We start from the raw sequence: 23,742 nt of genomic DNA, 5'->3' as shown, positions 1-23,742 counted from the left end.
TGTTCAGGAAGATGTGAAGTAGAGAGAAGCGGTCCTGCAGTGTTCAGGAAGATGTGAAGTAGAGAGAAGCGGTCCTGCTGTGTTCGGGAAGATGTGAAGTAGAGAGAAGCAGTCCTGCAGTGTTCAGGAAGATGTGAAGTAGAGAGAAGCAGTCCTGCAGTGTTCAGGAAGATGTGAAGTAGAGAGAAGCGGTCCTGCAGTGTTCAGGAAGATGTGAAGTAGAGAGAAGCGGTCCTGCTGTGTTCGGGAAGATGTGAAGTAGAGAGAAGCAGTCCTGCAGTGTTCAGGAAGATGTGAAGTAGAGAGAAGCAGTCCTGCAGTGTTCAGGAAGATGTGAAGTAGAGAGAAGCGGTCCTGCAGTGTTCAGGAAGATGTGAAGTAGAGAGAAGCGGTCCTGCTGTGTTCGGGAAGATGTGAAGTAGAGAGAAGCAGTCCTGCAGTGTTTCAGTGAGCCTGTTGTTTTCTTTTTAGCCTGTTTTCTTTTTAGGATGGTTGGAATGGGGTTTACAGTATAATAGAGTCTGTGTGATTGTTTTGTGCAGTGTGTGTGTGTGTGTGCGTGCGTGCATGCTCGCTTACGTGTTTTCATTGATGTTTGTGTACTCAGCCCCCTCTTTTCTTCTCTCCTCAGATCAAGTGTGACCAGTACTGGCCCAGTCGAGGCACAGAGACCTATGGTATGACCCAGGTGACTCTACTGGACACCATAGAGCTGGCCACCTTCTGTGTTCGCACTTTCTCGCTGCACAAGGTACGAGTGAGTACACAACTTTACTCCACCCCTACTGCATAATAACACACTAATTTCACACTATGTTGGGCAGGGTTGTGGTCAAATCCATTTCAATTTCAGTCAATTCATAACCTAAACCAAATTCCAATTCCAATTCTCATTGAAAACCATTGAAGAAAATTTGAATTTGAATTTCAGTAAACTTTCTGAATTGACTGGTATTGAAATGGAATTGACCCCAACTCTGATGTTGAGCTGTAATTTACACTGTAGTGTACACACGAGCAAAACACACCAAAGTTAGCATTTCATTGTTAGTCCACACCTGTTGCTTATGAAGCCTGTGACAATTAAAATTTGATTTGATTTAATCACACTCCCTACTGCTATTCTAAACTCTACTTTAGTATCTAAATCACATACTCCCTTAACAATCTAGCTACAACGTCATACTACTCCAATCCAGACTGTTATCTCATGGCAAGTTATTACCCTAACCCCAACTTCCTCAGCCCGGTCTCATAGACTAGACGTAACATAGTAACACTCTAATTATATGATATATTACGCTGTTATGGATATATATAAGACAAAGGTTACTTAAAAAACGAAAGTAGGGTGGTTGGTTGGGGTGCATTGGTGGACGTATAATGTGGATGTATAGCTAAAGGTTACATGTTCAAATCTCATCACAGGCAACTTCTGCATTTTTGCTAATTAGCAACTTTGTAAGTACTTACTACTTTGTAGTTACTTTGCAACTACTTAGCATCAATGTTCCCTCTCATTTTTTTCATCACTGAGCAAATTTCAGGTCTGCTGAGCGTAAACTTGAACGTTGTGAAACTTCCGGCACGAGTTTACAGTGAACACTGAGGCTGTACCCGCTTTAAGTTAGTTTTAACAGCGGTCAAGTAGGCTACTGTGGCTATTTGATCATAATGTAGGCCTACCAGAGTGGCCTGCCATCATAAACAATGGAGAAAATGCATCACATAACATTTTAACATGGAAATAGCTGTTCTATCATTCAGCCTACAGTAGCAGCCAATTTGTGTTGTTCAATGTCGGCCTAAATTCCATGAGAAAAAAAAACATGCAGGACTTGACATTGAAACTTCTTGGCGCTACCCATCCCGTTAGCGGGATCATTTTCGTCAGCAACCGCTGAATAGCATAGCGCCACAGTCAAATAATATTACAAAAAAATATTCATATTCATGAAATCACAAGTGCAATATTGCAAAACACAGCTTAGCCTTTTGTTAATCCACCTGTCATCTCAGATTTTGAAATTATGCTTTACAGCGAAAGCAATCCAAGCGTTTGTGTAAGTTTATCGATAGCATAGCATAACATCATGTACACTTAGCATCAGGAAGCTTGGTCGCGAAAATCAGAAAAGCAATCAAATTAATCGTTTACCTTTCATGACCTCCGGATGTTTTCACTCACGAGACTCCCAGTTACACAACAAATGTTCCTTTTGTTCCATGAAGATAATTTTTATACCCAAAATACCGACGTTTGTTTGTCGCGTTATGTTCAGAAAATCCACAGGAAAGAGCAGTCACGACAACGCAGACCAAATAATATCCATAATGTCCACAGAAACATGTCAAACGTTTTTTATAATCAATCCTCATGTTGTTTTTAAAATATATATTTGATAATATATCAACCGAGTGTGTAGGTTTTTCAATAACAGCGGGAGGAACAATGGCCGCTTTACTCAGTTGCGCAAAAACTCACTCTGAGAGCCCCCACCTATCCACTTACGCAATGTGATCCTTCACGCTCATTTTTCAAAATAAAAGTCTGAAACTATGTCTAAAGACTGTTGACACCTTAGGGAAGCCACAGAAAATAGAATATTTTTACAGTTTTGGATAACTTTAGAGTGTTTTCTGTCCTGATCTGACAATTACATGCATATTCTAGTTTCTGGGGCTGAGAAATAGGACGTTTCAAATGGGTAATTTTTTTTTGCCAAAAACCTGTTTATCCACTTGTCCTTCAGACAAGGTGACTGAACATGTTGTTTGATGGAAGAAACCATTTTCCCAAATAAAATGCATTATTAATCTCATACCATTACTACAGAGAATCAGACAAATGATGCTACCCTCTGCCTATTGGCGACTTAGATTATTCAAACCTGTCTCAAAATAAAACACTGTGTTTTTTTACCTGTGTGTTAGGTTTTTACATTTACTATGTTACGTCTACCCCTGAGTCCAGGTTGACTTCTTAGGCACTCCTGTGTGATCAGATAGCTTAAAACAATATGGCAATGTCTTCAACTTGCCTTCTTGCATAGGCTTGGTGGAATACTCCCTATGTTTCCTTCACCCATGCAATTGTTTCAGCAGAGGCTTTGTTTGTATGTTTTTGTGAGGCCATCTGAGGAGAAGCCACTGTGGAAGTAATGTGAGAGGAATGCGATATGAGCTGATATATGCTGGTCTTGCCTGGTGGGCCCTGGGGATAGCAAGCCCTTCAGGAGTCTGTCAGTCTGTCTGTCTGTATTCATGTATTGTATTGGCTCCCCTACTCAAACTCACAAACAGTGTGTTTCTCTGAGCCAACACAACTTCCTGCATCCAACACGCAAATAAACAACTGAATGGTGGGGAAGGAGAGGGAAATAGTTTACTTAGGCATCTTTCTCTTCATCTTTCTTTCTCTCTCCTCTCTCTCTTCATCTTTCTTTCTCTCTCCTCTGTCATCTCTCTCTCTTCATCTTTCTTTCTCTCTCCTCTGTCATCTCTCTCTCTTCATCTTTCTTTCTCTCTCTCATCTCTCTCTCATCTCTTTCTTTCATAATCATTCTCTCTCATCTCTCTCTCTCTCTTTCTCTCTCTCTCTCTTTCTCTCTTGAAACTATTTACATCCTCCCCTTCTTTCCAGACCTCTCAACTCTTCCTCTCTCGTTCACCCTCCATCATCTTTTAATGTCCGTCTGCCAAGCACTTAGCTAAGTGAGCGGAAGAAAATGCTACATGCATAATTGTCAGGCTGCTCATATCCCAGCTGCCCCAAACACTTGGCAGCCAAGCCAACATACAAGTGTATAGCTAGAAAACGAGACATGGGTGTTTCGGAGAGAGGAGAGGAGATCTAAGGGTCAGACGCTTCCAAGGAAATGTCTCTTTAACAGATAGGCTAGTTAGTAGCACTGGTCCTTTTGGGCTGGTTAGTATTCACAGTTTGCAGCTTTTTGGGCTTGTTGTTGTGTACATCTGTTGGTGTACAGCATCCTGTCAACCCATCCCTCTACATTACTTTCTATACTTCAGCACCCTGCTCTCTCTACCCCTTTTTCTTCCCTCTCTTCTCTCTACCCCTTTTTCTTCCCTCTCTTCTCTCTACCCCTTTTTCTTCCCTCTCTTCTCTCTTCCCCTTTTTCTTCCCTCTCTTCTCTCTACCCCTTTTTCTTCCCTCTCTTCTCTCTTCCCCTTTTTCTTCCCTCTCTTCCCACTGCTATTCCATCTCTTTCTTAACCTCCCTCTGTTCAAACACACATCTCTCTCTCTCCTTATTTCTGCATTAGTATGGCTTCCCATTGTTCTGTTTTCCAGCAAAGGAAACACATTTTGTCAGATGTGTCCGAACTTAGGCGGTAGTTTGTATGTAGGGAATCTGTCACACACACACACGTATTTATAATTAGGCAAGTCAGTTAAGAGTTATTTTCAATGACGGCCTAGGAACAGTGGGTTAACTGCCTTGTTCGGGGGCAGAACGACAGAGTTGTACCTTGTCAGCTCGGAGATTCAAACTTGCAACCTTTCAGTTACTAGTCCAATGCTCTAACCACTAGGCCACCCTGCCGCCCCATATCCATATGTATGCATATCCTGTAGTGACACAGAACCCTTCTTTAAAAATCTATTCTACTTCCCCGCGAAGAAAGAATAACATCCATTGCAGAAAATACAAACCAGTGTAATGGTCTGGGATTCAAAATAAATAAATAGAAAAATGTGCTTTTAATTACCAGATGTATTTATTCAGCATTAAAGCTCATGTGAGATGTTTTTTAATCTTTTTTTTTTTTTTGTTGGAAAAATGCATTCTCATGTGTCAGCTTTGTTATTGTCGCTCTGTATATTGTGCTTGGCACACAGACAGGGGAACTGATTTTGGGGTTAATAGATGCAGCATACCATAAGAATGTCTAAGAAAATAGCTAACACACACACACACACATCCTGTCTCTCTCTCGCACACGCACACTCCATGTGGTTCTAAACCCCATCCCTGTCTCTCTCATCTCCAGAATGGCTCCAGTGAGAAGAGGGAGGTCCGTCAGTTCCAGTTCACTGCGTGGCCCGACCACGGGGTCCCCGAGTACCCCACCCCCTTCCTGGCCTTCCTCCGCCGGGTCAAGACCTGTAACCCCCCAGACGCAGGCCCCATCATCGCCCACTGCAGGTTGGTAGTACTGCACATAACACAGCTACAACTAGTGGACTCACCCAGCAGATTTCACAGATGTATATGAAAACCATACTTCTACCACTCACTGTTTGGTGCAGGCTTTGGTTTAATCCTATTCAACTAGTGTTCAATACGGACTCTGTTTTGGTTTAATCCTATTCAACTAGTGTTCAATAAGGGCTCTGCTTTGGTTTAATCTTTTTCAACTAGTGTTCAATACGGACTCTGCTTTGGTTTAATCTTTTTCAACTAGTGTTCAATACGGACTCTGCTTTAGTTTAATCTTTTTCAACTAGTGTTTAATAAGGACTCTGCTTTGGTTTAATCTTTTTCAACTAGTGTTCAATAAGGGCTCTGCTTTGGTTTAATCCTATTCAACTAGTGTTCAATAAGGACTCTGCTTTGGTTTAATCCTATTCAACTAGTATTCAATAAGGGCTCTGCTTTGGTTTAATCTTTTTCAACTAGTGTTTAATAAGGACTCTGATTTGGTTTAATCCTATTCAACTAGTATTCAATAAGGGCTCTGCTTTGGTTTAATCTTTTTCAACTAGTGTTCAATAAGGGCTCTGCTTTGGTTTAATCCTATTCAACTAGTGTTTAATAAGGACTCTGCTTTGGTTTAATCCTATTCAACTAGTGTTCAATAAGGGCTCTGCTTTGGTTTAATCTTTTTCAACTAGTGTTCAATAAGGGCTCTGCTTTGGTTTAATCCTATTCAACTAGTGTTCAATACGGACTCTGCTTTTGGTTTAATCTTTTTCAACTAGTGTTCAATAAGGACTCTACTTTGGTTTAATCTTTTTCAACTAGTGTTCAATACGGACTCTGCTTTGGTTTAATCTTTTTCAACTAGTGTTCAATAAGGGCTCTGCTTTGTGTTAATCCTATTCAACTAGTGTTTAATAAGGACTCTGCTTTGGTTTAATCCTATTCAACTAGTGTTTAATAAGGACTCTGTCTTGGTTTAATCCTATTCAACTAGTGTTTAATAAGGACTCTGCTTTGGTTTAATCCTATTCAACTAGTGTTCAATAAGGACTCTGTCTTGGTTTAATCCTATTCAACTAGTGTTTAATAAGGACTCTGCTTTGGTTTAATCCTATTCAACTAGTGTTTAATAAGGACTTTGCTTTAGTTTAATCCTATTCAACTAGTGTTCAATAAGGACTCTGTCTTGGTTTAATCCTATTCAACTAGTGTTTAATAAGGACTCTGCTTTGGTTTAATCCTATTCAACTAGTGTTCAATAAGGGCTCTGCTTTGGTTTAATCCTATTCAACTAGTGTTTAATAAGGACTCTGCTTTGGTTTAATCCTATTCAACTAGTGTTTAATAAGGACTCTGCTTTGGTTTAATCCTATTCAACTAGTGTTCAATAAGGGCTCTGCTTTGGTATAATCCTATTCAACTAGTGTTTAATAAATTCTTTGCTTTGGTTTAATCCTATTCAACTAGTGTTCAATAAGGACTCTGCCTTGGTTTAATCCTATTCAACTAGTGTTCAATAAGGGCTCTGCTTTGTTTTAATCCTATTCAACTAGTGTTCAATAAGGAATCTGCCTTGGTTTAATCCTATTCAACTAGTGTTCAATAAGGACTCTGCTTTGGTTTAATCCTATTCAACTAGTATTCAATAAGGACTCTGCCTTGGTTTAATCTTTTTCAACTCGTGTTTAATTAAGGACTCTGGTTAGTTGAAGCAGGTGTGTTGAGTTATCCTCTCTTTGTTCCAATGAACCGTGGACCCAGCACTTGAAAATACTTTTTTTGTAATAAAAAACAACATTTACTTATTCTCTTAGATCACAAAATCCTTGTTATAGATCTCTCAAACTCAAATCTGGACCTGGAAGCCAGTTCCACTGCTTGTTTTCATTGTTCTCCTCTAATTAGGGACACATTTAGACCTGGCACACCAGGTGGGTGCAATTCATTATCAGGTAGAACAGAAAACCAGCGTGATCCTGACCTCGTAGGGTAAGAGTTGAGTACTCCTGCTATATAGGGCATTCTGGAAGTAGTCAGACCCCTTGACTTTTTCCACATTTTGTTACGTTACAGCCTTATCTCAAAAAATATTAAATTGTTTTCCCCCTCATCAATCTACACACAATACCCCATAATAACAAAGCAAAAACAGGTTTTTATAATTTTTTGTACATTTATTACAAATAAAAACTGAAATATCACATTTACATAAGTATTCAGACCCTTTACTCAGTACTTTGTTGAAGAATTCTTCTTGGGTATGAGGCTACAAGCTTGGCACACCTGTATTTGGGTAGTTTCACCCATTTTTCTCTGCAGATCCTCTAAAGCTCTTTCAAGTTGGATGGGGAACGTCGCTGCACAGCTATTTTCAGGTCTCTCCAGAGATGTTCGTTCGGGTTGAAGTCTGTGCTCTGGCTTGGCCACTCAAGAACATTCAGAGACTTGTCCCAAAGCCACTCCTGCGTTGTCTTGGCGGTCTACTTAGGGTCGTTGTCCTGTTGGAAGGTGAACCTTTGCCGCAGTGTGTGGTTCTGAGCGTTCTGGAGCAAGTATTCATCAAGGATCTCTCTGTACTTAGCTCCGTTCATCTTTCCCTCGATCCTGACTAGTCTCCCAGTACCTGCCACTGAAAAACATCCCCACAGCATGATGCTACCACCACCAGGCTTCACCGTAGGGATGGTGCCAGGTTTCCTCCAGACGTGACGCTTGGCATTCAGGCCAAAGAGTTCAATCGTGGTTTCATCAGACCAGAGAATCTTGTTTCTCATGGTCTGAGCGTCCTTTAGTTGCCTTTTGTTAAACTACAAGCGGGCTGTCATGTGCCTTTTACTGAGGACTGGCTTTCGTCTGGCCTCTCTACCAAAAAGGTCTGATTGGTGGAGTGGGGAAGATATGGTTGTCCTTCTGGAAGATTCTCCCATCTCCACAGAGGTACTCTGGAGCTCAGTCAGAGTGACCATCGGGTTCTTTGTCACCTCCCTGACCAAGGCCCTTCTCTCCTTCGATTGCTCAGTTTGGCCAGGCGCCCAGCTCTAGGAAGTCTTGGTGGTTATAAACTTCTTCCATTTAAGAATGATGGAGGTCACTGTGTTCTTGGGGACCTACAATCCTGCAGAAATGTTTTGGTACAGTTCCAGAGATCTGTGCCTCGACACAATCCTGTCTCGGAGCTCTACAGACAATTCCTTCGACCTCGTGGCTTGGTTTTTGTTCCAACATGCACTGTCAACTGTGGGACCTTATATAGACAGGCGTGTGCCTTTCCAAATCATGTCCAATCAATTGAATTTACCACAGGTGGACTCCAATCAAGTTGTAGAAACATCTCAAGGATGATTAATGGAAACAGGATGCACCTGAGCTCAATTTCAAGTCTCATAGCAAAAGGTGTGAATACTTGCGTAAATAAGGTATTTCTGTGTGTGTACACGGTTCAATGAATATATCCAGCCAGATAGTGCTGGTAGAACAGTAGTAGTGGTGAGTAAAGTAAAAGTCACAGCTATCCAGTGTTTTAAAGCGAGACTGCAGGAGTCACTAATACACACACACCCTTCCTCTCACTCTCTGTGTCTCGGTTTCCCTAACCCTTACTTTCTCCATCTCTCTCTCTCTCTCTCTCTCTCTCTCTCTCTCTCTCTCTCTCTCTCTCTCTCTCTCTCTCTCTCTCTCAATTCAATTCAATTCAATTCAAGGGCTTTATTGGCATGGGAAACATGTGTTAACATTGCCAAAGCAAGTGAGGTAGACAACATACAAAGTGAATATATAAAGTGAAAAACAACAAAAATTAACAGTAAACATTACACATACAGAGGTTTCAAAACAGTAAAGACATTACAAATGTCATATTATATATATATATACAGTGTTTTAACAATGTACAAATGGTTAAAGGACACAAGATAAAATAAATAAGCATAAATATGGGTTGTATTTACAATGGTGTGTGTTCTTCACTGGTTGCCCTTTTCTCGTGGCAACAGGTCACAAATCTTGCTGCTGTGATGGCACACTGTGGAATTTCACCCAGTAGATATGGGAGTTTTTCAAAATTGGATTTGTTTTCGAATTCTTTGTGGATCTGTGTAATCTGAGGGAAATATGTCTCTCTAATATGGTCACACATTGGGCAGGAGGTTAGGAAGTGCAGCTCAGTTTCCACCTCATTTTGTGGGCAGTGAGCACATAGCCTGTCTTCTCTTGAGAGCCATGTCTGCCTACGGCGGACTTTCTCAATAGCAAGGCTATGCTCACTGAGTCTGTACATAGTCAAAGCTTTCCTTAATTTTGGGTCAGTCACAGTGGTCAGGTATTCTGCCGCTGTGTACTCTCTGTTTAGGGCCAAATAGCATTATAGTTTGCTCTGTTTTTTTGTTAATTCTTTCCAATGTGTCAAGTAATTATCTTTTTGTTTTCTCATGATTTGGTTGGGTCTAATTGTGCTGTTGTCCTGGGGCTCTGTAGGGTGTGTTTGTGTTTGTGAACAGAGCCCCAGGACCAGCTTGCTTAGGGGACTCTTCTCCAGGTTCATCTATCTGTAGGTGATGGCTTTGTTATGGAAGGTTTGTGAATCGCTTCCTTTTAGGTGGTTGTAGAATTTAACGGCTCTTTTCTGGATTTTGATAATTAGTGGGTATCGGCCTAATTCTGCTCTGCATGCATTATTTGGTGTTCTACGTTGTACACGGAGGATATTTTTGCAGAATTCTGCGTGCAGAGTCTCAATTTGGTGTTTGTCCCATTTTGTGAAGTCTTGGTTGGTGAGCGGACCCCAGACCTCACAACCATAAAGGGCAATGGGCTCTATGACTGATTCAAGTATTTTTAGCCAAATCCTAATTGGTATGTTGAGATTTATGTTTCTTTTGATGGCATAGAATGCCCTTCTTGCCTAGTCTCTCAGATCGTTCACAGCTTTGTGGAAGTTACCTGTGGCGCTGATGTTTAGGCCAAGGTATGTATAGTTTTTTGTGTGCTCTAGGGCAACAGTGTCTAGATGGAATTTGTATTTGTGGTCCTGGTGACTGGACCTTTTTTGGAACACCATTATTTTGGTCTTACTGAGATTTACTGTCAGGGCCCAGGTCTGACAGAATCTGTGCGTAAGATCTAGGTGCTGCTGTAGGCCCTCCTTGGTTGGTGACAGAAGCACCAGATCATCGGCAAACAGCAGACATTTGACTTCGGATTCTAGCAGGGGGAGGCCGGGTGCTGCAGACTTTTCTAGTGCCCGCGCCAATTCGTTGATATATATGTTGAAGAGGGTGGGGCTTAAGCTGCATCCCTGTCTAACCCCACGACCCTGTGTGAAGAAATGTGTGTGTTTTTTGCCAATTTTAACCGCACACTTGTTGTTTGTGTACATGGATTTTATAATGTTGTATGTTTTACCCCCAACACCACTTTCCATCAGTTTGTATAGCAGACCCTCATGCCAGATTGAGTCGAAGGCTTTTTTGAAATCAACAAAGCATGAGAAGACTTTGCCTTTGTTTTGGTTTGTTTAGTTGTCAATTAGGGTGTGCAGGGTGAATACATGGTCTGTTGTACGGTAATTTGGTAAAAAGCCAATTTGCAATTTGCTCAGTACATTGTTTTCATTAAGAATGATGGAGGTCACTGTGTTCTTGGGGACCTACAATCCTGCAGAAATGTTTTGGTACAGTTCCAGAGATCTGTGCCTCGACACAATCCTGTCTCGGAGCTCTACGGACAATTCCTTCGACCTCGTGGCTTGGTTTTTGTTCCAACATGCACTGTCAACTGTGGGACCTTATATAGACAGGCGTGTGCCTTTCCAAATCATGTCCAATCAATTGAATTTACCACAGGTGGACTCCAATCAAGTTGTAGAAACATCTCAAGGATGATTAATGGAAACAGGATGCACCTGAGCTCAATTTCAAGTCTCATAGCAAAAGGTGTGAATACTTGCGTAAATAAGGTATTTCTGTGTGTGTACACGGTTCAATGAATATATCCAGCCAGATAGTGCTGGTAGAACAGTAGTAGTGGTGAGTAAAGTAAAAGTCACAGCTATCCAGTGTTTTAAAGCGAGACTGCAGGAGTCACTAATACACACACACACCCTTCCTCTCACTCTCTGTGTCTCGGTTTCCCTAACCCTTACTTTCTCCATCTCTCTCTCTCTCTCTCTCTCAATTCAATTCAATTCAAGGGCTTTATTGGCATGGGAAACATGTGTTAACATTGCCAAAGCAAGTGAGGTAGACAACATACAAAGTGAATATATAAAGTGAAAAACAACAAAAATTAACAGTAAACATTACACATACAGAGGTTTCAAAACAGTAAAGACATTACAAATGTCATATTATATATATATATATATACAGTGTTTTAACAATGTACAAATGGTTAAAGGACACAAGATAAAATAAATAAGCATAAATATGGGTTGTATTTACAATGGTGTGTGTTCTTCACTGGTTGCCCTTTTCTCGTGGCAACAGGTCACAAATCTTGCTGCTGTGATGGCACACTGTGGAATTTCACCCAGTAGATATGGGAGTTTTTCAAAATTGGATTTGTTTTCGAATTCTTTGTGGATCTGTGTAATCTGAGGGAAATATGTCTCTCTAATATGGTCACACATTGGGCAGGAGGTTAGGAAGTGCAGCTCAGTTTCCACCTCATTTTGTGGGCAGTGAGCACATAGCCTGTCTTCTCTTGAGAGCCATGTCTGCCTACGGCGGCCTTTCTCAATAGCAAGGCTATGCTCACTGAGTCTGTACATAGTCAAAGCTTTCCTTAATTTTGGGTCAGTCACAGTGGTCAGGTATTCTGCCGCTGTGTACTCTCTGTTTAGGGCCAAATAGCATTATAGTTTGCTCTGTTTTTTTGTTAATTCTTTCCAATGTGTCAAGTAATTATCTTTTTGTTTTCTCATGATTTGGTTGGGTCTAATTGTGCTGTTGTCCTGGGGCTCTGTAGGGTGTGTTTGTGTTTGTGAACAGAGCCCCAGGACCAGCTTGCTTAGGGGACTCTTCTCCAGGTTCATCTCTCTGTAGGTGATGGCTTTGTTATGGAAGGTTTGTGAATCGCTTCCTTTTAGGTGGTTGTAGAATTTAACGGCTCTTTTCTGGATTTTGATAATTAGTGGGTATCGGCCTAATTCTGCTCTGCATGCATTATTTGGTGTTCTACGTTGTACACGGAGGATATTTTTGCAGAATTCTGCGTGCAGAGTCTCAATTTGGTGTTTGTCCCATTTTGTGAAGTCTTGGTTGGTGAGCGGACCCCAGACCTCACAACCATAAAGGGCAATGGGCTCTATGACTGATTCAAGTATTTTTAGCCAAATCCTAATTGGTATGTTGAGATTTATGTTTCTTTTGATGGCATAGAATGCCCTTCTTGCCTAGTCTCTCAGATCGTTCACAGCTTTGTGGAAGTTACCTGTGGCGCTGATGTTTAGGCCAAGGTATGTATAGTTTTTTGTGTGCTCTAGGGCAACAGTGTCTAGATGGAATTTGTATTTGTGGTCCTGGTGACTGGACCTTTTTTGGAACACCATTATTTTGGTCTTACTGAGATTTACTGTCAGGGCCCAGGTCTGACAGAATCTGTGCGTAAGATCTAGGTGCTGCTGTAGGCCCTCCTTGGTTGGTGACAGAAGCACCAGATCATCGGCAAACAGCAGACATTTGACTTCGGATTCTAGCAGGGGGAGGCCGGGTGCTGCAGACTTTTCTAGTGCCCGCGCCAATTCGTTGATATATATGTTGAAGAGGGTGGGGCTTAAGCTGCATCCCTGTCTAACCCCACGACCCTGTGTGAAGAAATGTGTGTGTTTTTTGCCAATTTTAACCGCACACTTGTTGTTTGTGTACATGGATTTTATAATGTTGTATGTTTTACCCCCAACACCACTTTCCATCAGTTTGTATAGCAGACCCTCATGCCAGATTGAGTCGAAGGCTTTTTTGAAATCAACAAAGCATGAGAAGACTTTGCCTTTGTTTTGGTTTGTTTAGTTGTCAATTAGGGTGTGCAGGGTGAATACATGGTCTGTTGTACGGTAATTTGGTAAAAAGCCAATTTGCAATTTGCTCAGTACATTGTTTTCATTAAGAATGATGGAGGTCACTGTGTTCTTGGGGACCTACAATCCTGCAGAAATGTTTTGGTACAGTTCCAGAGATCTGTGCCTCGACACAATCCTGTCTCGGAGCTCTACGGACAATTCCTTCGACCTCGTGGCTTGGTTTTTGTTCCAACATGCACTGTCAACTGTGGGACCTTATATAGACAGGCGTGTGCCTTTCCAAATCATGTCCAATCAATTGAATTTACCACAGGTGGACTCCAATCAAGTTGTAGAAACATCTCAAGGATGATTAATGGAAACAGGATGCACCTGAGCTCAATTTCAAGTCTCATAGCAAAAGGTGTGAATACTTGCGTAAATAAGGTATTTCTGTGTGTGTACACGGTTCAATGAATATATCCAGCCAGATAGTGCTGGTAGAACAGTAGTAGTGGTGAGTAAAGTAAAAGTCACAGCTATCCAGTGTTTTAAAGCGAGACTGCAGGAGTCACTAATACACACACACACCCTTCCTCTCACTCTCTGTGTCTCGGTTTCCCTAACCCTTACTTTCTCCATCTCTCTCTCTCTCTCTCTCTCTCTCTCTCTCTCTCTCTCTCTCAATTCAATTCAATTCAAGGGCTTTATTGGCATGGGAAACATGTGTTAACATTGCCAAATTAAGTGAGGTAGACAACATACAAAGTGAATATATAAAGTGAAAAACAACAAAAATTAACAGTAAACATTACACATACAGAGGTTTCAAAACAGTAAAGACATTACAAATGTCATATTATATATATATATATACAGTGTTTTAACAATGTACAAATGGTTAAAGGACACAAGATAAAATAAATAAGCATAAATATGGGTTGTATTTACAATGGTGTGTGTTCTTCACTGGTTGCCCTTTTCTCGTGGCAACAGGTCACAAATCTTGCTGCTGTGATGGCACACTGTGGAATTTCACCCAGTAGATATGGGAGTTTTTCAAAATTGGATTTGTTTTCGAATTCTTTGTGGATCTGTGTAATCTGAGGGAAATATGTCTCTCTAATATGGTCACACATTGGGCAGGAGGTTAGGAAGTGCAGCTCAGTTTCCACCTCATTTTGTGGGCAGTGAGCACATAGCCTGTCTTCTCTTGAGAGCCATGTCTGCCTACGGCGGCCTTTCTCAATAGCAAGGCTATGCTCACTGAGTCTGTACATAGTCAAAGCTTTCCTTAATTTTGGGTCAGTCACAGTGGTCAGGTATTCTGCCGCTGTGTACTCTCTGTTTAGGGCCAAATAGCATTATAGTTTGCTCTGTTTTTTTGTTAATTCTTTCCAATGTGTCAAGTAATTATCTTTTTGTTTTCTCATGATTTGGTTGGGTCTAATTGTGCTGTTGTCCTGGGGCTCTGTAGGGTGTGTTTGTGTTTGTGAACAGAGCCCCAGGACCAGCTTGCTTAGGGGACTCTTCTCCAGGTTCATCTCTCTGTAGGTGATGGCTTTGTTATGGAAGGTTTGTGAATCGCTTCCTTTTAGGTGGTTGTAGAATTTAACGGCTCTTTTCTGGATTTTGATAATTAGTGGGTATCGGCCTAATTCTGCTCTGCATGCATTATTTGGTGTTCTACGTTGTACACGGAGGATATTTTTGCAGAATTCTGCGTGCAGAGTCTCAATTTGGTGTTTGTCCCATTTTGTGAAGTCTTGGTTGGTGAGCGGACCCCAGACCTCACAACCATAAAGGGCAATGGGCTCTATGACTGATTCAAGTATTTTTAGCCAAATCCTAATTGGTATGTTGAGATTTATGTTTCTTTTGATGGCATAGAATGCCCTTCTTGCCTAGTCTCTCAGATCGTTCACAGCTTTGTGGAAGTTACCTGTGGCGCTGATGTTTAGGCCAAGGTATGTATAGTTTTTTGTGTGCTCTAGGGCAACAGTGTCTAGATGGAATTTGTATTTGTGGTCCTGGTGACTGGACCTTTTTTGGAACACCATTATTTTGGTCTTACTGAGATTTACTGTCAGGGCCCAGGTCTGACAGAATCTGTGCATAAGATCTAGGTGCTGCTGTAGGCCCTCCTTGGTTGGTGACAGAAGCACCAGATCATCGGCAAACAGCAGACATTTGACTTCGGATTCTAGCAGGGGGAGGCCGGGTGCTGCAGACTTTTCTAGTGCCCGCGCCAATTCGTTGATATATATGTTGAAGAGGGTGGGGCTTAAGCTGCATCCCTGTCTAACCCCACGACCCTGTGTGAAGAAATGTGTGTGTTTTTTGCCAATTTTAACCGCACACTTGTTGTTTGTGTACATGGATTTTATAATGTTGTATGTTTTACCCCCAACACCACTTTCCATCAGTTTGTATAGCAGACCCTCATGCCAGATTGAGTCGAAGGCTTTTTTGAAATCAACAAAGCATGAGAAGACTTTGCCTTTGTTTTGGTTTGTTTAGTTGTCAATTAGGGTGTGCAGGGTGAATACATGGTCTGTTGTACGGTAATTTGGTAAAAAGCCAATTTGCAATTTGCTCAGTACATTGTTTTCATTGAGGAAATGTACGAGTCTGCTGTTAATAATAATGCAGAGGATTTTCCCAAGGTTACTGTTGACACAGTAACCACTCTCTCTCTCTCTCTCTCTCTCTCTCTCTCTTCTCTCTCTCTTCTCTCTCCTTCTCTCTCTCTCTCTCTCTCTCTCTCATATTGCCCTTTATAATCATCTCCTCCTCTCTTCAACCCTGTCTTTGTTCTTTTATCTTCCCTCTCTTCTACCCCTTCTCCTCCCTGACCCCTTGCCTCCCTCCTTCCTTCTCTCTCAAATGCATATTCCAACTTTATTTGCTCATGGTAAGAGCACCTTCTAATGGATTGAACGTTAGTTTGACTGGATCAGGCAAACACAATAAAGGGGAATCACAATTTCATCACAGATCACATTTAAATCAGTCTTTTTTATGATTTTTTTAAAGAGCAATTCCTAATCCTCAATCCCTAGTTTACCGATCGCTGCAGCTGTGCACATCCCATCTGTAAATAGCCCACCCAATCTACCTACCTCATCCCCATATTGTTTTTATACATTTTTTGCTCTTTTGCACACCAGTATTAATACTTGCACATCATCATCTGCACATCTATCACTCCAGTGTTAATTTGCTAAATTGTAATTACTTCGCTACTATGGCCTATTTATTGCCTTACCTCCTCACACCATTAGCACACACTATTGTGTTATTGACTGTACGTTTGTTTATTCTATGTGTAATTCTGTGTTGTTGTTTGTGTCGCGCTGCTTTGCTTTATCTTGGCCAGGTCGCAGTTGTGAGTGAGAACTTGTTCTCAACTGGCCAACCTGGTTATATAAAGGTAAAATAAAAAATAATCTCCCCTTCTCCCTCTCCCCCCCCCCCCACCCCTGTCTCTCTATCTTTCTCCTCCCCCAGTGCGGGCGTGGGTAGGACGGGCTGCTTCATTGTGATCGATGCCATGCTGGAGCGTATCAAGCATGAGAAAACAGTGGACATCTACGGCCACGTGACCCTGATGCGATCGCAGCGGAACTACATGGTGCAGACGGAGGACCAGTACAGCTTCAACCACGACGCGTTGCTGGAGGCGGTGGCGTGCGGCAACACGGAGGTGGCGGCCAGGAGCCTGTTCTCCTACATCCAGAAGCTGGCCCAGGTGGAGACGGGCGAGCACGTCACCGGCATGGAGCTGGAGTTTAAGGTAGGTAATGGGGATGCAGGTGGGGTATAGGGAAACTTTTGTGAAGACACAAAATGGAGTGGAGCTGAGCCGGAGTTTAAAATTAAGGTAGGCCATAGACATACACTGTAGGTACGTAGGCCGCAGTGAACCAGAGAAAAGGGAGGGTGGGAAAAGGCACAAAATTGAGGTTTATGTTCATGATAGAAGAAAGCTTGAAATATAAGGTTTATACCTTACAATACGAAACCATAAATCATGTTGAGACACGGAATGGAGGTTTAATATCCAGTTTCTCTCAATGCTCTGTCACATTCATGATATATTTGAGCCAGAGGTATCACTACCAATTAAATTGAAATGGTCTTGAAAAGATATATTGACATATTTATTTTGTACTTGTTCATTAAAATGGGCAAATCCTAACCACATCACAATGAATGGAATAAAACATTTGAATAGACAGCTTATTATACCGCGTTCAAGTGAGCTTTCATTTCAACCATTCACCTGTTTGCTCATACCACTCAATACCGTTGTCTATTGAAGAGATAGAAATGGAATAGTTAAGGAGTGCTCTTTGTCTAATGCTGCGAATGCATTTCTGAAGGATTTCAAACAATAGGCTCCAGATAGAACAACTTTGTGATCAGTGCATAGACTCTCAACGAAGGATTTTTCTGACAAATACCGCTTAGATGAGAACCCATTACCAACACCTAGAAGGGCATGGAGTCTGGCTAAACACCAACGATCCAATCTAAACTTGAATGTCCCCCCTCGTACAACAACACACTTTACCTTGAATTACACATGTACACTCCCCCTATCTCGCCCCAAAATCATTTGTAATATACCCGACCAGGGCTGTTACGGTGACCTTATTACCTCCACACCGGCTGTCACGAGTCATGACGGCAGTAAAATTCCACGTGACTGTTTAGTCATGGTAATTAGGCTTCGCCAAGCTCTGATGCTGCTGATGGTCATTAGTAGCCTAACAAACTTGATAACTGCCTGGTACTCAGTCCTCTATTGTTCCTCTAATCACTCTGACATCAATGCAAATGTATTTGAAAATCAAACACTTCACAAGAGCCCATGAGCTCATGTTCTTTAGGCTATGCAATTGTGTGAGAAAACAGAGTGGTGGCCTCTACTAAAAAGAGGAGGGTCCGATCAGCTTCCTATAAGCTAGGCCTACTATATTTATTTCTCAACTTTTCTAATATTAAGCACATTGCTTCTCTTTATAACAGGAGTATAGTCTACCTGGTTTGCATGAAAATGAAGCAGGGAAAAGCATCCTCCATTTGCTATTTAAGTGCATACTGTGGATGTATTTTTGTAATGCATAATCGCAGTTAAATTTGAGAATGGTGTTGTTTTTTTAAACATTTGTGCTTATAGCCTACTGCCATGTGCGCATTGCTGTACATATAATGTGAAGAAATAGCCTAATAGTTTATCAACATTTTAAGCCAAACGTTCTGATCTGTTGCATCAGGCTCATTGTAATCATAGCCTCAAGTGCATTACCATAACGCCACGTTTCCTATTCATGAAAATCGCAAATTAAATGAAATAAATATATTGAAACACAAGCTTAGCCTTTTGTTAACAACACTGTCATCTCAGATTTTCAAAATATGCTTTTCAACCAAAGCTACACAAGCATTTGTGTAAGAGTATTGATAGCCTAGCATAGCATTAAGCCTAGCATTCAGCAGGCAACATTTTCACAAAAACAAGAAAAGCATTCAAATAAAATAATTTACCTTTGAAGAACTTCGGATGATTTCAATGACGAGACTCTCAGTTAGATAGCAAATGTTCATTTTTTCCAAAAATATTATTTGTGTTGGCGAAATAGCTCCGTTTTGTTCATCACGTTTGGCTAAGAAAAAGACCGGAAAATGCAGTCTCTACAACGCCAAACTTTTTTCCAAATTAGCTCCATAATATCGACAGAAACATGGCAAACGTTGTTTAGAATCAATCCTCAAGGTGTTTTTCACATATCTATTCGATAATATATCAGTCGTGACAGTTGGTTTCTCATCAGAAGCGAATGGAAAAATACTGCAGCTGGAGATTACACAATAATTGCAACGGAGGACATCAAGCGACCACCTGGTAGATGTAGTCCCTTCCAATGATATGCCTACAAATACGTCACAATGCTGTCGACACCTTGGGGAAGCGACAGAAAGCCTAAGCTCATTCGTGGCCCATTCACAGACATATAAGGAGTCATTGGCATGAGGTGGTTTAAAAAAATGCGGCACTTCCTGATTGGATTTTTATCTGGGTTTCGCCTGTAACATCAGTTCTGTGGCACTCACAGACAATATCTTTGCCGTTTTGGAAACGTCAGAGTGTTTTCTTTCCAAAGCTGTCAATTATATGCATAGTCAAGCATCTTTTCGTGACAAAATAAAATAGCGCCCCCAAGAAGTTAAAACAGTTTTTTTGATACTGGTGGTTGTATTAATTTGGGATCTATCGCATCTCACAACTGGCCCTGACTATGTTTGGAATATTACTTTCTAGCACAGAATAGAATAGGTCAACTTTTGTACTATAGGGGATAGTAGATTGACATAGGCTAGTGCTTTTGCTGTTCATCTTGTTGGCTGACAAAAAGTAAATGACAGTTTTTCCAATATCTTCAATATGCACTTTGGAATTGGATTAGGACCCGCGCAGTTGTGTGCCCGATGTGTCTGTCTTCACTTGTAGCCTGTGAGAAAGACCTGATCACGTGACAGAGAGCCATGTGAGTGAGAGGTGCTTCGGTACGCAGCCGGGAAAAGGGAATTATAATTATTATATTCAGCCCAAGGGCACAAAGGCCATCGACTGCAAAAAGCATGGATTTCTTGGGGGGGGGCATTACATCCACACAAAGGGGATGCAGCTGGGAAAATCTAGGCATTATCAAGTGCTTTCAAATTCAAATTGTGAATGAGAGACTGATGAAGTGTGTGCAGAGTTCGTGCCTTTCATGCAACTTTTTTCATGTCATCATTAGAGTCGCATCATGCAGCCTTAGAACGTATGAATGTTTTAAAAATCAAAACATATAGCCCAACGTTTGTATCACAACTAAAGTTACATAAATAACTCTAATTTAAACAGATAGGAGGACTGGTTCTTTGTTAACCATTCATCACAGAATAGCTGCATTTGGACACTCCCTCAAATCGTTTGGAGAAAATATCCTTTCTATTTAATTCAGCTTTGTTCACTTGTATTCTTCATTATAAAAAGTAATGTCACGAAATACTAAGCAAATCTTGTCTGCTAAATGAACTAGTGCAGCCCAAAGCCATTTGGCATAGCCAGATCAGGACTTAACATAAGGACAACTATGTTATTGCCAGGTTGCAGTTGTAAATGAGAACTTGTTCTCAATTGGCCTATCTGGTTAAATAAAGGTTAAATAAAGGTTAACCTCTTGGAACTCCCCATACCGGATCCGGTATCAGGAATACAGACTCAAGCTCATTACCATAACGCAACGTTAACTATTCATGAAAATCGCAAATGAAATGAAATAAATATGCCATCTCGCAAGCTTAGCCTTTTGTAAACAAAACTGTCATCTCAGATTTTCAAAATATGCTTCTCAACCATAGGAAAACAATAATTTGTGTAACAGTAGCTAGCAAACAAAGGATTTAGCGTTAGCATTAGCGTTAGCATCCAGCACGCAACATTTCAACAAAAACATAAAAGCCTTCAAATAAAATCATTTACCTTTGAAGAACTTCTGATGTTTTCAATGAGGATACTCTCAGTTGGATAGCAGATGCTCAGTTTTTCCAAAAAGATTCTTTGTGTATTAGAAATAGCTCCGTTTTATACATCACATTTGGCTACCAAAAAAAAACCGAAAATTCAGTCCTCAAAACGCGAACTTTTTTCCAAATTAACTCCATAATATCGACTGAAAACATGGCAAACGCTGTTTAGAATCAATCATCAAGGTGTTTTTCACATATCTCTTCATTGATACATCGTTCTTGGACACATGCTTTCTCCCCTGAATCAAATGGTAAAGTGGAAGCAGCTGGCAATTGCGCACCGAATTCGACGCAGGACACCAGGCGGACACTTGGAAAATGTAGTCTCTTATGGTCAATCTTCCAATGATATGCCTACAAATACGTCACAATGCTGCTAAGACCTTGGGCGAACGACAGAAAGTGTAGGCTCATTCCTTGCGCAATCACAGCCATATAAGGAGACAATGGAAAACAGAGCTTCAGAAATTCTGCTAATTCCTGGGTGATGCATCATCTTGGTTTCGCCTGTAGAATGAGTTCTGGGGCACTTACAGACAAAATCTTTGCAGATTCTGAAACTTCAGAGTGTTTTCTTTCCAAAACGGTCAAGAATATGCATAGTCGAGCATCTTTTCGTGACAAAATATCGCGCTTAAAACGGGAACGTTTTTTATCCAAAAATGAAATAGCGCCCCCAGAGATCCAACAGGTTAAATAAATACAAATAAAATAAAAATGTTGTTATTCTGTTTAAAATATATAAATGTGATGGTGTAGACTATATTACATGGATTTATTACAGTTTTTAAAATGTAGATGTTCCAAACGTCTGCATCAGTGGCTTGTAGACTATGAGTGGAAGCCAGGATATGCTAAATGTGTTTATGTTAATTACCGTGAGTTATTTGCTTGACAATCACCGGCTGATGAAATTTTGTGACCACCACTGCCCTAGTCTCTCCAGATCTGTTTGATCGGGTTCAAGTCCGTGCTCTGGCCGGGCCACTCAAGGACATTCAGAGACTTGTCCCGAAGCCACACTTGCGTTGTCTTGGCTGTGTGCTCAGGGTCGTTGTCCTGTTGGAAGTTGAACCTTCCTATAGGCTGGAGATCAGTAAACCATAGTGATCTTTGTCATTGTTTACTAACTACTGCCCACACCAGACCTGGGTTCAAATAGTATTTGTTATTTTTTATTTCAAATTCGCTAGCTATGCTCGACTAAGCTTGCCTGGCCCAATGGAACCAATTGAATAGTCCCAAAAGTGAAAATCATGTTCAGCATCATGTCCACTCGGCCAGTTGTAGGCGTCATCACAAGTACAGTATCATTCTGAACTCCTTGTGGAAAAGGGCACGACAGTGGAGAAAACATGGCAGCTAAGGCTGTTTCTATGACTAGAGCTTTCCTAGGTGCATGTCTGCCCTTAGGGGGGAAGGGGAAAAGGAGGATCTGTTGCCAGATTGGGTTGTTTCCAAACCATGTTTGGTGTAGCAGCAGCTCTGGGCGTCTTTAGACTTGCCAGCCCGTCTCATGCCCTTCCGAGTGCCTCTATGAAACAGGGATCAAAGGGAGGACAGGAGAGAGGGAAGAGAGGAGAGGAGAGGAGGGAGACAGGAGAGAGGGAGACAGGAGAGAGGGAGACAGGAGAGAGGGAGACAGGAGAGAGGGAGACAGGAGAGAGAGAAGATAGGAGAGGAGGGAGAGAGGGAGACAGGAGAGAGAGAAGATAGGAGAGGAGGGAGACAGGAGAGGAGGGAAGAGAGGAGAGGAGGGAGATGGAAGAGAGGAGAGGAGGGAGACAGGAGAGATGGAAGAGAGGAGAGGAGGGAGACAGGAGAGAGGGGAGAGGAGGGAGACAGGAGAGTGAGAGAAGAGAGGAGAGGAGAGAGGGAGACAGGAGAGAGGGAGACAGGAGAGAGAGAGGAGAGGAAGGAGACGGGAGAGAGGGAGACAGGAGAGGGGAAAGAGAGGAGGGAGGAGAGAGTGCCGGTGCGTGTGCGCGTGTCATTATCAAAGACTCCAGTGACCCACTTTTACTTTTTGCAGCGAGAGAGCTTTCTGGTTTACTGCCTTATGGAAAGCCTTCTTTAGAGTTTCAGTTTGATGGTAGCTTGTTAATGTAGTGCCTGAAATCATAGTACCTTACCTCAGAGCAGCTCACACAAGACACACTGCAAAGTGCAGGGCAATGAAAAGAAAATGGGGATTAGAATAAAGGCTGTGCTCTTTGATTTCTCCATCCAGTCATATATTAGGAATACATTCATCAATTAGATATGTCTGCATTTTGAAGATGCTTTAGCGATCAGCTCAGATCTTTACTACTCTACTTCTATCATCTCTCTCTACTTCTATCATCTCTCTCTACTTCTATCATCTCTCTCTACTTCTATCATCTCTCTCTACTTCTATCATCTCTCTCTACTTCTATCATCTCTCTCTACTTCTATCATCTCTCTCTACTTCTATCATCTCTCTCTACTTCTATCATCTCTCTCTACATCTATCATCTCTCTCTACTTCTATCATCTCTCTCTACTTCTATCATCTCTCTCTACTTCTATCATCTCTCTCTACTTCTATCATCTCTCTCTACTTCTATCATCTCTCTCTACTTCTATCTCTCTCTACTTCTATCATCTCTCTCTACTTCTATCATCTCTCTCTACTTCTATCATCTCTCTCTACTTCTATCATCTCTCTCTACTTCTATCATCTCTCTCTACTTCTATCATCTCTCTCTACTTCTATCATCTCTCCTTCTCTCACTTTCTATCCTTCTCAATGTCACTCCATTCCTCCTCCATCCATCCCGCTGTCTCCCACCCCTTCTCCTTACTACTTCTATCATCTCTCCTTCTCTCACTTTCTATCCTTCTCAATGTCACTCCATTCCTCCTCCATCCATCCCGCTGTCTCCCACCCCTTCTCCTTACTACTTCTATCATCTCTCCTTCTCTCACTTTCTATCCTTCTCAATGTCACTCCATTCCTCCTCCATCCATCTTG

At 41.5% G+C, this 23,742-nt stretch overlaps 1 protein-coding gene across 5 annotated transcripts in view; it reads left to right on the top strand.

Annotated features, from left to right (window-relative positions):
- Positions 1-23,742, top strand: part of LOC139420041 (protein tyrosine phosphatase receptor type Sa) — a 367,333-nt gene that overhangs the window by 333,764 nt on the left and 9,827 nt on the right. For 3 of the 5 annotated variants that reach the window (XM_071169988.1, XM_071170161.1, XM_071169907.1), the window contains 3 exons: positions 632-751; positions 5,016-5,170; positions 16,674-16,959. In XM_071169988.1, the coding sequence (XP_071026089.1) occupies positions 632-751; positions 5,016-5,170; positions 16,674-16,959 (561 nt within the window). Of the gene's footprint in view, positions 1-631; positions 758-5,015; positions 5,171-16,673; positions 16,960-23,742 lie in introns of all 5 variants that reach the window. The other 2 variants (XM_071170075.1, XM_071169830.1) reach the window with 1 other exon arrangement.

This window comes from Oncorhynchus clarkii, chromosome 1 (genome assembly GCF_045791955.1).
Source record: "Oncorhynchus clarkii lewisi isolate Uvic-CL-2024 chromosome 1, UVic_Ocla_1.0, whole genome shotgun sequence".
Classification (NCBI taxonomy): domain Eukaryota; kingdom Metazoa; phylum Chordata; class Actinopteri; order Salmoniformes; family Salmonidae; genus Oncorhynchus; species Oncorhynchus clarkii.
This window is presented reverse-complemented; position numbering and strand designations above follow the sequence as displayed.